Raw genomic sequence first — 12,366 nt, 5'->3', positions numbered from 1 at the left:
AATTAAACAAACCATTAAATAAAATGTTTTATCCATCCATTCATCCATCCACCTCTATAGTCCAACTATGGACCGTGGAGGTCAATGGTTGTATTTTTTTCCCATTTTTGTACTACCGTGGTAGGAACATTCACAGGCACATTGACACACTACGAGCAATTTGGGAATGCCAATTAGCCTATTTGCATGTCTTTAGACTGTGGGAGAAAACCAGAGAACCAGGAGAAAACCCACCAAGCACGGGAAGAACATGCAAACTCCATGCACACGGGCCTGAAACGGAAAATTTAACTCAGGACCTGGAGGTGCAAGGCGATGGTGCTAACCACTAAGCCCCCATGCCCCCAGACTGTTTAATGAATCACTGCTTATATTATTTGATTGATACAATGAATCAAGCTCGTCAATAACCGTAGCTTCTTTTTTTAATGAGATATAGAGGATATAAGGGTGGATATAAGGGGGCTAAAACTAACAAATACACTAGCATATTAGCATGCTAGTGTAACAGTGTTGTGTGTTAGCTTGAATGATCACATACAGTAAGCGTCCCTGTGTAATGTGCTGTTCTAAACATAATAGAGTGAGTCACTGAAAACTAATGTTCCACACTATTTCTAGGTATGGGTGTACCTACAGTGACGGCAGCGAGGATCTTGAAGGGACAACTGAGCGGCAAATATGGAGAAGAGGGCCAACTTGAGATGGACAAATTCCCCTACGTAGCCCTGTCTAAGGTTGGGCACCACACTTCTTTATCACATCATTGCTCTCGTTTGTGCTCCTAATCCATGCTATGACATAATGTCCCTTGTTGGCCACCAAGTGTCTATTGAAGACTGAATGCACATGAGGTAATGGCCGTGTCTGTTATATGAAGCTGATGCAAACAAAGTGGATACAACAGTAAGGGAGGTATTTTTCCAGAAATCAGAAACACACAGGGTCATTATGAAGTCTGACTGGTAATCGGTATGTCTGACCTGCCTGGGTATATATTGAGAATGTTTACTGTCTCCTCGCAGCATATCATTTAGTTTATCTTAGCAGGTAAGGTGAAGAGTCTTGCTCGAGGACCAACACTTGCAGCTTAGTGGCGCTGGATTTCTATTCCCAGCCATCAGGTAGCTTTCATTTCTAAGCGAATGCATTCATTAAACAGCTAACACTGACTTAACCATCACTGATTTATTAAACCAAGCACATCAACATAAAAAAGTTGCTAACAAAGTTTTTTTGGTTTGGTTGAACAGATTGCCAAAATAAAGGGTAAATATTTTTTAGGGACTGAACACAGGTCCACTGCTCCACACATTTTAGTGTTTTCTCAGCTTCCACCACCCTTGATTTAACTAATCTGTTAACATACAGTACATTTATACAGTGATGTAAGTACATGACACTACACTGTTGTTCTTTTCTGAATTCCCGTGGATATGATGGAACAAGAAAAACAATAAAACGTGCGGGACAGGGGACCTCCAGGACCAGAGTTGGGTCCCACTGTTTTAGTTTCAGATGTTGATTCCAAGATATACACTTCTCTTCCAAAAAACGCACACTCCCCATGGTCCCAGAACCACTCTTTCACAATCCGAGTCTAAGTCAAGCCTGTGTGATCAGGGAAGAAAAACTCCCTAGATGTGACTGAAGCAACCCCAGATCATAACACTGTCTCCAGAGACTTGTCCAGTGGCCACTATGTATAATGTGTTCATAGCTTCCAGCCACTTCCCTTTTTACCTTAATACACTCATCACTCTGGAATAGGCTTAATCTGGACCGTATGACCTTTTTTCATTGTTCCAAAATCAGATTTTTAGTTTTAGTCATTTACAGTAATTTAAATTCCCCATAGTTGTTTTTTTTTCACAGATTGAGGTGCTGTCAAATAATAAAATATTCTTTTACAGGAAATTAACAAATATACAGCATTTTTTCCACAGTGTTCATAAAATATAATATAAATAATAATAAAGTAATATCTATCTATCTATTATCTATAATCTACTGTATTATTTCAACTGACTATGACTCTAAGTACTTGCTCTGGCATAAACTTTATTATTTATCAAGCATTCACATCCATCCATTTTCTACAGACCTACAACACAAATGCTCAGGTGGCAGACAGCGCTGGCACGGCCACAGCATACCTGTGTGGAGTGAAGGCCAACGAGGGCACTGTGGGTGTGAGTGCAGCAGCTGTGAGGGGCCACTGTAACACCACGCAGGGCAACGAGGTAACCTCCATCCTAAAATGGGCCAAAGATGCAGGTGAGTACAGATAAAAAATAATAATAATAATAATAAAAAACCCTAAAAAAAATCTGAACAGAAAATAACAAAGGACACATAGTAGTACAGAAATGTGCAGCAGCGGATAACATTTAAAGATTTTGGTGGAATAGAACATTATTAATAATGACATAGCCTTAAACGAAATAAAGGTTATCACTTGTCATTTTTTAGAGTAACTCTGTAGTTGGCAGTATTTGACAACATACAGTACAGTGGCTTCTCGGCATACAAACACCTTAAAAACTAAAATTTGGTCAAGCATGCAGAGCATATTCGGCATATGAGCGACCGAGCTGGTAACGTGTACTTTTGGTTGCATGCATGCCCGGTTGAACATACTTCTGGTAGCTGATCAAAACTTGTTTGCACCAGTGGAAAGTCAAGCAGATTGAGTTTACATATTTATTTATTTTGCATTTTGTGCAAGACTCAAGAATGGGTCTCAAGAATTATTGTAACGCTCGGATTAATTCATTAAAACCAGAAACCGGTTACTGTATATGCATATAAACAACAATGGAGCTTTGGCCTCAACGCATATTTGTGGCTTCACTTTAAACATGGTCAGCTGACCTCACCGGGATTCCCCTTGTGATCTTAAGCCAATTGTATGTAAATATAAACACCCATTATGTCGCTGCTCTACATTTAATTAGGGACGGTATCAAGAAGAAAACGGAACCACTTTCAGTCTCGTTTTTAAAGCAGCCGGTGCCAAGAGGAGTCATAAATTAGGGTTAAGTGAGTTTTAACATGTTTTTCCAAAAAAACCTCAACTACATGAGCATTTACAGTATGAACAGTAGAGTAAAAATTATAAATAAGTGCAAACAAGTTTAGGATGAAATATATAAGATCCAAAAGCAGAATTCTATTTTAATGACCCATTTATTAATGTGATGAGGACATTCTGAAATTTCCAAATGGGCGTGTTGTCTGGTTAACCGCTCAGGTGTTTGAGCTCTGGAAGAGGGGGGGGGGGGGGCTAACATTGTACAAACGAGGCTGGGAGTCTAGCTCGGGGTTCAGGAGGTCTACAGAGCAGAGTCCCGCGTCAGATGCTTAAATGCGAAGGAAAGGCATGCGAGCGCGGTAATGTAATGAGCTCCAGGGACATAAAGACATAAAACTGAAAGCAGCTGTTTGATCTCCGTGTTCAGGACAGGACACTTTCACATTGGACCTTGGGTTGAGTCCCTACCTGTTACACTGGTGGAGAATGCTGGCATGATTAACATTGCCTCTCCCTGGGCTCCGAGCTCACTGTTGCCGCTGGCACTGCCTGTACTGTAGCTTGTGCTTGCATGCATCATGTAACAGAAAGTAGCAGCATGTAGATTATTTTTTATTAAGGAGTGTAAATTATTAATACATACCATATTTCTAATGAGTATAATATAAATTAGGTGAGCTGGAAATAAAAGTAAAAAAGTAAATAAAAGTAAAAGTACCTGTAAAAATACATACAGAATTGTTTCAATCCCAAAAGTAAGAGGGTTTAAGTGATAATGTAGTAATGGAAATCACATTTTAATTATGCATTAATTCTAATCTATGTATTAATTGTGCTACCTAGACTGTAGAAGCTTTAAAACTTGCCTGTTGCATTGCACTAAGAAAATGCCCAGTATAGAATAGAAACAATCTGATTGTAGCTGTTACTAAATGATAAAGTAAAGACATCTGGTCTGGGTCAGATAAAGTAAATCAGCTCCTTGAATGTGGAAACATTATATACGGGGCGTAGATTATGTTAGCAGAGAAGTTTGTGTATAAAATAAAATAACTGAGAGGGGGAAATCTTTTTCTCCATGCTGCAACCGTTTGCTGTATAAGACTAGTCCTCAGTCCGTCGTCCATTATACAGTCCGATTTAACTAAAACTGTTATTTAAGATCTTTTGTTTGGAGGTGAAAGCCATGCTGGCTGACAAGGGCAAAAAAATAACAAAATTCAAAATCCAAACTTCATCTACCTTTTTCGGTTTGTTGATTCTTACCGCTGATTGAGACATCTCTCACTCAGGAAGTTCAGCAACCTCATGGACGTTTAATGCAGTAAGGCTGCAGTACTTCTTGTATATCTTAAGTGACAAATGTCTCGTCCAATCAGCAGTAAGAATTTAACTCGCAAACTATACCTACCTTTTCTGGTTTGTCTGAATTATCGTTGTGTTTACTGATTTGGTATTTTGTTTCTGGATTTGTCGTTGTGTCTGCAGATTTGTTATTTTGTTAGCGGATTAATTTTTTTGTTTTTGTTTTTATTTTATTTACGGATGCTTTATTTTGTTTTCAGTTTTGTTATTTTGTTTGCGTTTTTTTTATTTTATTTGTGGATGCTTCATTTTGTTTTCGGTTTTGTTATTAGTTTGCAAATTCTTTATTTTGTTTTTGTTTTTATTTTATTTGCAGATGCTTTATTTTGTTTTTGTTATTTTGTTTGCGGGTGATTTATTTTGTTATTTTATTTGCAGATGCTTTATTTTGTTTTCGGTTTTATTTTGTTTGTGGATGCCTAATTTTGGTTTTGGTTTAGTTTTGCATGTGTAAGTATATATTTAAGGACATGCTTATAGGAGAAAAAAGGTAATAAAGTGAAACATCTTCACAGCTCATTCAAACATGAATGAAATGATTCATTTTCTAATCTTGAGGCTCTTTGCTCGAGCAGTAGTGAATGGAGTCAGTGGAGTGAAATTCAAGACATGCTTGGACAACTGAAAGACTGGGGGGGAAAAATTAACCTTCAGAAGGTTGCCGTGACATTCAAAGGACACAAAGGCTAATGTAGGAACAGTGCTGACCTGATCTGACTGGATCGCTGCCAATAGATCCCATAGGGCTATGTAGTGTTAATGAGTGAACTGAGAGTAAATATAGAATGCAGTTGAGTAATGACTTAGTTTATTATTTACATCCTATGTGATGAAATTAAGGTGGTGTAGTGGTTAGCACTGTCGCCTTGCACCTCCAGGGTCTGGGTTTGATTTATAGCCTGTCTCTGTGTGCATGGAGTTTGCATGTTCTCCCCATGCTGGGTGGGTTTCTTCCGGGTAATCCAGTTTCCTCCCACAGCCCAAACATATGCAGGCTAGGCTACTGTAATTGGCTTTCCCAAATTGCGTGTAGTATGTGAATGAGTGTATGCGCCTAAGCCTCCTGGGATAGGTTCCAGGTCCCTGAATACAGGATAAAGCGGTATAGAAGATGAGTGAGTGATGAAATTAGCAGAGTGCACAAAGGACCCTAGTTTTTTTTTCTTCCCCCACTGCCCCCAAACACATCCATCCAGGAACCTCTGTTGTTCAACTAGGGACCGTGTAGGCCAATGATGACAATTGTATTTATTCCCATCCTGTACGGCCGTGGTAGGACCTCCCAGTCAACATTCGTACACTGCAGGCAATTTGGGAACACCACTTGGCCTAATCCGCATTTCTTTGGACATGTGGGAAAAAGCCACTATGCCGCCAACCCTAACGCGTTAAAATTAAATAAAACATTTAAAGTCTAACACAAATGGTATTGTGCAGATATGGAACATATTCTTAAAAAACAATAAAAGCTGCCCTGAACAACATAAATATTTGTGTTGGAATTGCTGTAAATGCTCAACAAGCTGTGTGTTAGGTTTGTGAGTGTAAAAAAACGTGAGCGATCTTGTTAAAATCCTCAATATAGGATTGCATCTCGTATATGAGCCATGTAATACTGTGGCTCTAAAACTGTTATTATGGCTAGGGGTTCTGTCTGTTTTTTACTAATATATATAAATTATTTTTTTTTAAGGAATAACTCGTACGCACTATTTGTTTATCCTTTTTTAATTAAAACATTTGGGTGCCTTTAAACTCAATATGGTGATCCTAATTTTTGGATCGTTAAAACCTTCAATAAACCCCTATTTTTGTGCTCCTCAGGCAAATCTGTTGGCATTGTAACAACGACACGAATAAACCATGCCACTCCAAGTGCCGCGTATGCCCACTGTGTGGAACGTGACTGGTATTCAGATGGGGATATGCCTGCTGAGGCGGTGCAGGAGGGCTGCAAGGACATCGCCAGACAGCTCATTGAGAACATTCCCAATATCAATGTGAGCCCATTCACCAACTTTTTTTTCCCCCACTTCATTTACATACTGTATTAATGTGTTGTCTGTTGGATTTTGACCCAATTGTGGGAGTATTGGAGTGTATATGGAATGTCAAGCCATTCTGTGTATTCTCCAATAAAATTTCTTGGAATGGTATTACTGTAGGTTTCAAGATAGGGTCCTTACTAATTTTTGTCTTTATTTATTTTATTCTTGTCCTGGGTGTTGGGGGGCAGGTGATCATGGGTGGTGGACGAAAGTACATGCTTCCTAAAAATATGTCAGATGTGGAATATCCCAGTGAAAAGAAGCACAGTGGGACACGCAAAGACGGCCGGAATCTGATCCAGGAATGGCAAGAAAGAATGAGAGGCAAGGTGAGAGCAACATAGGTTTTTTTTTTATTTCTGATTATTTTTTTTATCTTGTTTGTTTTTTCTACTATTTCAGGCAAAAAAATTCTGCTTTTCATTTTGCTTTTCCTTTGCAATATATTTCCGCTCTTTGTACTTATCATAGTTCACTGACTGTCTGGAATGTGATCTGAAGAGCTTTGGATCCGTAGAGTTGTCTTGTTAGTATTATCAAACGAATTGCAGGAATTGCATCAGTACTTTAGCCAAAATCCTAATAAGCAGGGAGTTTATTCTACATGTACCACAACAGGAAATAACATTTTGTTTGTTTAACAGAGGGGTTATTATGTTTGGAACAAAGAGGGTCTTCTTTCTTTAAATCCCTCTTCTGTTGACTATCTACTGGGTAAGTTTTTCCTTTGCATGCTTTATCCAGAGTCTCTTACTGTACAGTGCTGAGGTTTTTTTTTTTTTTTTTAAATGTTCCTTTGTTTTCTTGTGTCAAATGGCTCAGGGCTGTTTGAGCCAGTAGACATGCCTTATGACCTGGAGAGAAACAGCAGTAAAGATCCTTCCCTTACTGAGATGGTGGATGTGGCTATAAAGATCCTCAGAAACAACCCGAAGGGGTTCTATTTGTTAGTAGAAGGTGAGAGATTTGTGGATGTTTGAGTCACTGTGTTTATATTTAGAGCAGGGTGATGAACCATAGGCATACAATGTGCCAGGAATTTTTCAAATGACCGAGCATTCACCCAGTGAAGTATCTCAGAGAACGAGGTAGCAGAGATGATAAATGTGTGAAAAGTAATTGGCTATAGTTTAGCAACTCCAATTTTTCACTTTGAAACAAGTGTGGCATCTGTATCAAATAACATACATTTATTCCTACATACATAAATTACTTTGTAGGCAACAAAGACTGAGGCAACAACTAGAGACCAACAAAGCTAGAATAAGATATGGGAGAATCTAGGCATACTTTAGTAAAGTTTTTATTTTAATTACCCTTTGCGTTTTTGTGTAAGCGTAATGCTTAAAGAAGTAAGAAGTAAACAGTAGGTACAGTATTTATTCTAGTGCTGGCAATCAATAAAATTAAAATCCCTCGAATGGTAAACTCCTTACAGCAGCAATCATATTGTGAGCCCTGTCTGTGCCTATAGTGGCGAACATGTCCGTTATCTCCTTTTCAGCTTAGCTAGCGCAATTGGCTAGCACATGCTTCGGCAAAATATCTTTCTTCTGTTTTTAACACACCCAGAGTGCATGATTGCAGGTGCCATTTGTCAGTAATTAGGTGTGCTGTTACACATAGGTAGTTATGGGTACTTACTAATGTCCGGTGGTGTCTAGTAAGTGCAGTAAAAAAAAAGCGTCTGTCAACTGCCTCACGTTCACATCCTTACATTTAAAGTATTCTCGTAAAAATAGAAGGTAGCTTGAGCACACAGCTTTATCCGAACTTCAATCTAGAAGCTTTTAATCATTTTAATAATCAGAAGAGCGAGTAGTCTCAGGAAGTGATTCGTTCATTTTCTACTGGGCGCGCATGCGCAAAGCATCGCAAAACCTCTGTAGGTTATGTACAGGAAACAGAAATGAGTAGTTACCTTTTGAGTCTTCTGGTCCGAATGGTTTGTTTTTTAGTCACGTGCCTCCCATGGACGCTATGCAGTGCAGTACACAGGTAACAGAATTGAGCGATTCTCCTCGAGTCTTCTAGTCTGAGTCGTTCGTTCTTTTTCTCACGTGACTTCTATAGACGCTATGCGGTGCAATAGATTTAATAGAACGACGACTCAGACTGGAAGATAAGAGAGGTGAGCTACTCATTCGGTTTATTATAATATGTCCTTAGCTGCATTGTAACATTTTCATTACTGGAACTATAGCCAAAATTTGTGTATGTAGACGTGTTGGTGGTCTGTTTATTTAAAATATAACATTTTATTTTGTTTCTGATCAAAAGAACGAAATGAACTAAATGACTCAAAAGAAGATTTTGATGAACGAGATTCAAAGAACTAAAATGATTCAAACTTCCCATTACTAATTGTCACGCGCAGTGATTATGGGAAGCCAATAGGGTCAAACTTGCTCATCTCATTCATTTGCGGTTTAAAAAATAGTGGCACGTTAAAAAGTCTAGATTACTAATCACAAGTGCAATCACGTTATTCTTGATTAATTCTAATGCATTGCATTCTCATCTTTTCAAATGTCAAGGCTATTGATTGTCAGTACAAAACAAAATATAACTGCTTGAATTGTTTACAGTAACAGAAGTCTTACAGTTTGCTTTCAAGATTTTAGTTTTTACTCATTTGATACTTTCAGTATACTCAAAGCTACAAAAGTAGTGCAACACACACAAGGATTACGACCGCAATAACTAAGTTCCCTGGTCTCTTGTAGGCGGGCGCATTGACCATGGACACCACGAGGGGAAGGCAAAGCAAGCTCTACATGAGGCTGTAGAAATGGACCGCGCCATCGGTCAGGCCGGTCGCCTTACCAGCATCCATGACACGCTGACTGTTGTTACTGCTGACCATTCACATGTTTTTAACTTTGGAGGCTACACACCGCGAGGAAACTCCATTTTCGGTTAGTGTTTGACTAGAATAAAGCACGCAGTATTGTTTAAAGTGTCATTCAGACTTCCAACACTGAGGACATGTTTGCAGGGCTTGCACCTATGCTGAGTGATGTTGACCAGAAGCCCTTCACATCCATTTTGTATGGAAATGGTCCAGGTTTCAAGCTCGTCAATGGTACCAGGGTCAACGTCTCCACTGTGAATTATCGTAAGTCAGTTCAGATTTCTTTAAATTTTATATCTGTTGCAAGACTTGTAGGAGATAGATCTATTCATTTTCATTAACATTAAGGCTTTTTTTTTTCATTGTAACCTAGGGTTGTGTCATAGCTTAGTTCAATTTAGTGCTCTAACCCTAAAATGTAATATAATGCACTGATATCACTCACCCATTTAGATGAGAACAACTATCAAGCCCAGGCAGCCGTGCCGTTAAGCATGGAAACTCACGGAGGTGAGGATGTTGCCATTTTCTCCAAAGGGCCCATGGCTCACTTGCTTCATGGAGTGCAAGAACAGAATTATATCCCCCATGTCATGGCATATGCAGCCTGCATCGGCCAAAACCAAAAGCACTGCTCCTCAGGCAACAGCGCTGCAGCTTCAGCCACAACAGTCCCTCTGACTCTATCTCTACTTATTGTAGTCACTTGGTTGTTATGTTGAATCCTGTACTTTTACCCGACTTACAGACTTTATTATCTTAATTCCTACAGGTGGATTTTATATATGTATATTTTTTTTAGTCATTTTTTTAAGAGACCTTTGATCACTTTGTACACCATTTTACACTTTGGGACCACTGCTCATATACTTTGAACAGAATTTTAGTAAATAGTGATATAAAGAATAATAACTGGCTATATGCCCTAAAGGAAAATTTAAACTGATACCATGAAAATGGAAAGCTGTTTTTTTTATCCTGTAGTACATATCAGCTAAAATAAAGTGGCTAAATACAGTCACGCTAAAGGGGAAAAAACAAGTGTTTTTTAAATGTTTCTCATGATTTCTTACTATCTGCTGGATAATACCTTAATTTTGACCCTATGTACTTACCAATTCTTTGTAGACTAAATGTAATTATAATGATCGTGCTCAGTTATTTGTAATTATGACTATGAAAATGTTCCAAGTCTACAGTATGCACAGGTATCAGGATACTACTGTGTTGCAGAAAATAATCCCAGATTTAAACTGTCATTATATTCCCAGTGACTCTGGTTGTTGCACAACGATTTTCGGCATTCAAATATGCAAAAGGTCCTCTTTTAGATTTTTTATAGGACTTCTCACAACCGATGCTTTAGCATACTTTTTTCTAATGCATATTCTACCATCAAATTGTCTGCATAGTCTATTCAATTTAAATTATGACATTATGAAGATTGCATCTGAAATCTGATTTGGTCGGCTACTGCTCAATTATAGTATTCTTGTTGATACAAAACTATAATGATGGTTAGTGTGCACTTAAAAATTGTTATCAAGATATGCATTTATTGTCTAGTTAGTGTCTAACTTAAATCAGCTGTGCGTTATACAATGAAGAGCGTGCTTGTGTGCCGTGAGAGAACAAAGGTTAAGGAAACAAACCTGTTACTGTATCATCAAATTTTTGAAAAGATGTGGAAAATTTTACAATGCAATAGTATTGTTACTTTATTGTATTAATGTTAATGTCCATTTATTCCCATGCCATGTAAATTATTCCAAATAAATACATTTCTGATTTCCATGTAAAATGTTTGACAGATTTCTTTGTGTCCAAAAAACTTTGCACAATACTTAGTTTAACAGGATCCCGATTTAAACCTAATCTTCCCCCAAAAAATAAGTCCCATGACCATAAATTAAGCAAATTTTTGTTTTTTCCTGTGTAACATCCCGTGCAGGGGTTTTCGTGAGTTGAGTAAACCACCGCAGGGTTCTTAGTTTAGATAACTCTTTTTCCCAGTGATGCCTGTAACTTTTTTTCATACATTCTAACCATTGCCTTTTACTGGCAAATCTCTTTTCCAGTAAAAACGGGAATCTAGCATGAGCTGTGTACATGTTTCCCAACCACTGATAAGTGGAAGTTTTTGTGTGTTCTTGATTGTAGCAATAGATAAAACTAAGCCGTCGATGCATATTGGTCACAGACAGGAGAATTCTGGCATGTTTGTGGTGAGATTTGGCAAATTGGTTCAAATGTGTTGTTAATTTCATTTACAATCTATGTATGTCAAGACTTGTATGTAGTTTGATTGCAAGGCAAATGGACAGTGCAAAGAGGAAAAGCATGAAATTATGTCTTGCTTCATTGTATCTGGTATAGCTTGTGTTTTCACTTGAGTATTTGGCAGAAGCCTTCAGGACAGAGGATGATGAACAAAATTTTTTTTTTCTATTTTTTTTTTTTTTGGCCATCAGTTTAGAGGGAGCAGTCACAAAAAGATTAGAATCATGAAAATGGAACACTGCGACAGTAAGAAAAGAAACAAATATCATTACATATGTTACATATTTATGTAATATACTATAATATAATATAATATGTTACTTATTTTTACTTGAGTTAAAATTCTGCACTTAATTTCAGTATGTTGACATTATTTTTTTTTGTATATGGTTTGTGAATGCCTTCCTAGTCCTAAAGCACAAACTCCGTTTCAACATGACAATATTTTTGTCAAACATTCAAGAAAGAAAAAAAAAAGGCTAACAGGACACCCACCATTAGTACATGTTTTGTGTAAAATGCAGAAATGTTAATGTTAACACAGCTGTTAATGTGTGCCCCTTTGGTATTCATTGCTAGACCTTATTCCTTGCCAATGAGCCAAGCTCCGGAAGTCACTTCAATAACATTATGGTCTACAAAGCTTGTGCTTGTGCTATGAAATGCTATCACACAGAATTATAAAGGAATAATATATCAATAGTTTATTGTATTTTAATAAGGTTTAAGTTGCTTCCAGGTAAGTTGGATTGTACTGTAGATGACAATCAGTGTTTTAAATATGA

At 37.8% G+C, this 12,366-nt stretch overlaps 1 protein-coding gene across 3 annotated transcripts in view; it reads left to right on the top strand.

Moving 5' to 3' along the window:
* The window catches only part of alpl (alkaline phosphatase, biomineralization associated), a 33,789-nt gene extending 22,687 nt beyond the window's left edge, over positions 1-11,102 (top strand). For all 3 annotated transcript variants that reach the window (XM_053483747.1, XM_053483745.1, XM_053483746.1), the window contains exons 4-12: positions 622-737; positions 2,103-2,277; positions 6,224-6,399; positions 6,636-6,776; positions 7,092-7,161; positions 7,270-7,404; positions 9,174-9,365; positions 9,446-9,565; positions 9,755-11,102. In XM_053483747.1, coding sequence (XP_053339722.1) covers positions 622-737; positions 2,103-2,277; positions 6,224-6,399; positions 6,636-6,776; positions 7,092-7,161; positions 7,270-7,404; positions 9,174-9,365; positions 9,446-9,565; positions 9,755-10,023 — 1,394 coding nt within the window. In that variant the 3' untranslated portion in view covers positions 10,024-11,102. The remainder of the gene's footprint in view (positions 1-621; positions 738-2,102; positions 2,278-6,223; positions 6,400-6,635; positions 6,777-7,091; positions 7,162-7,269; positions 7,405-9,173; positions 9,366-9,445; positions 9,566-9,754) is intronic.
* Positions 11,103-12,366: the final 1,264 nt, after the last annotated feature.

The sequence above is a fragment of the Clarias gariepinus genome, chromosome 23 (genome assembly GCF_024256425.1).
Source record: "Clarias gariepinus isolate MV-2021 ecotype Netherlands chromosome 23, CGAR_prim_01v2, whole genome shotgun sequence".
Classification (NCBI taxonomy): Eukaryota; Metazoa; Chordata; class Actinopteri; order Siluriformes; family Clariidae; genus Clarias; species Clarias gariepinus.
The sequence above is the reverse complement of the archived record's forward strand: the minus strand, read 5'-3'. Positions and strand labels throughout refer to the sequence as shown.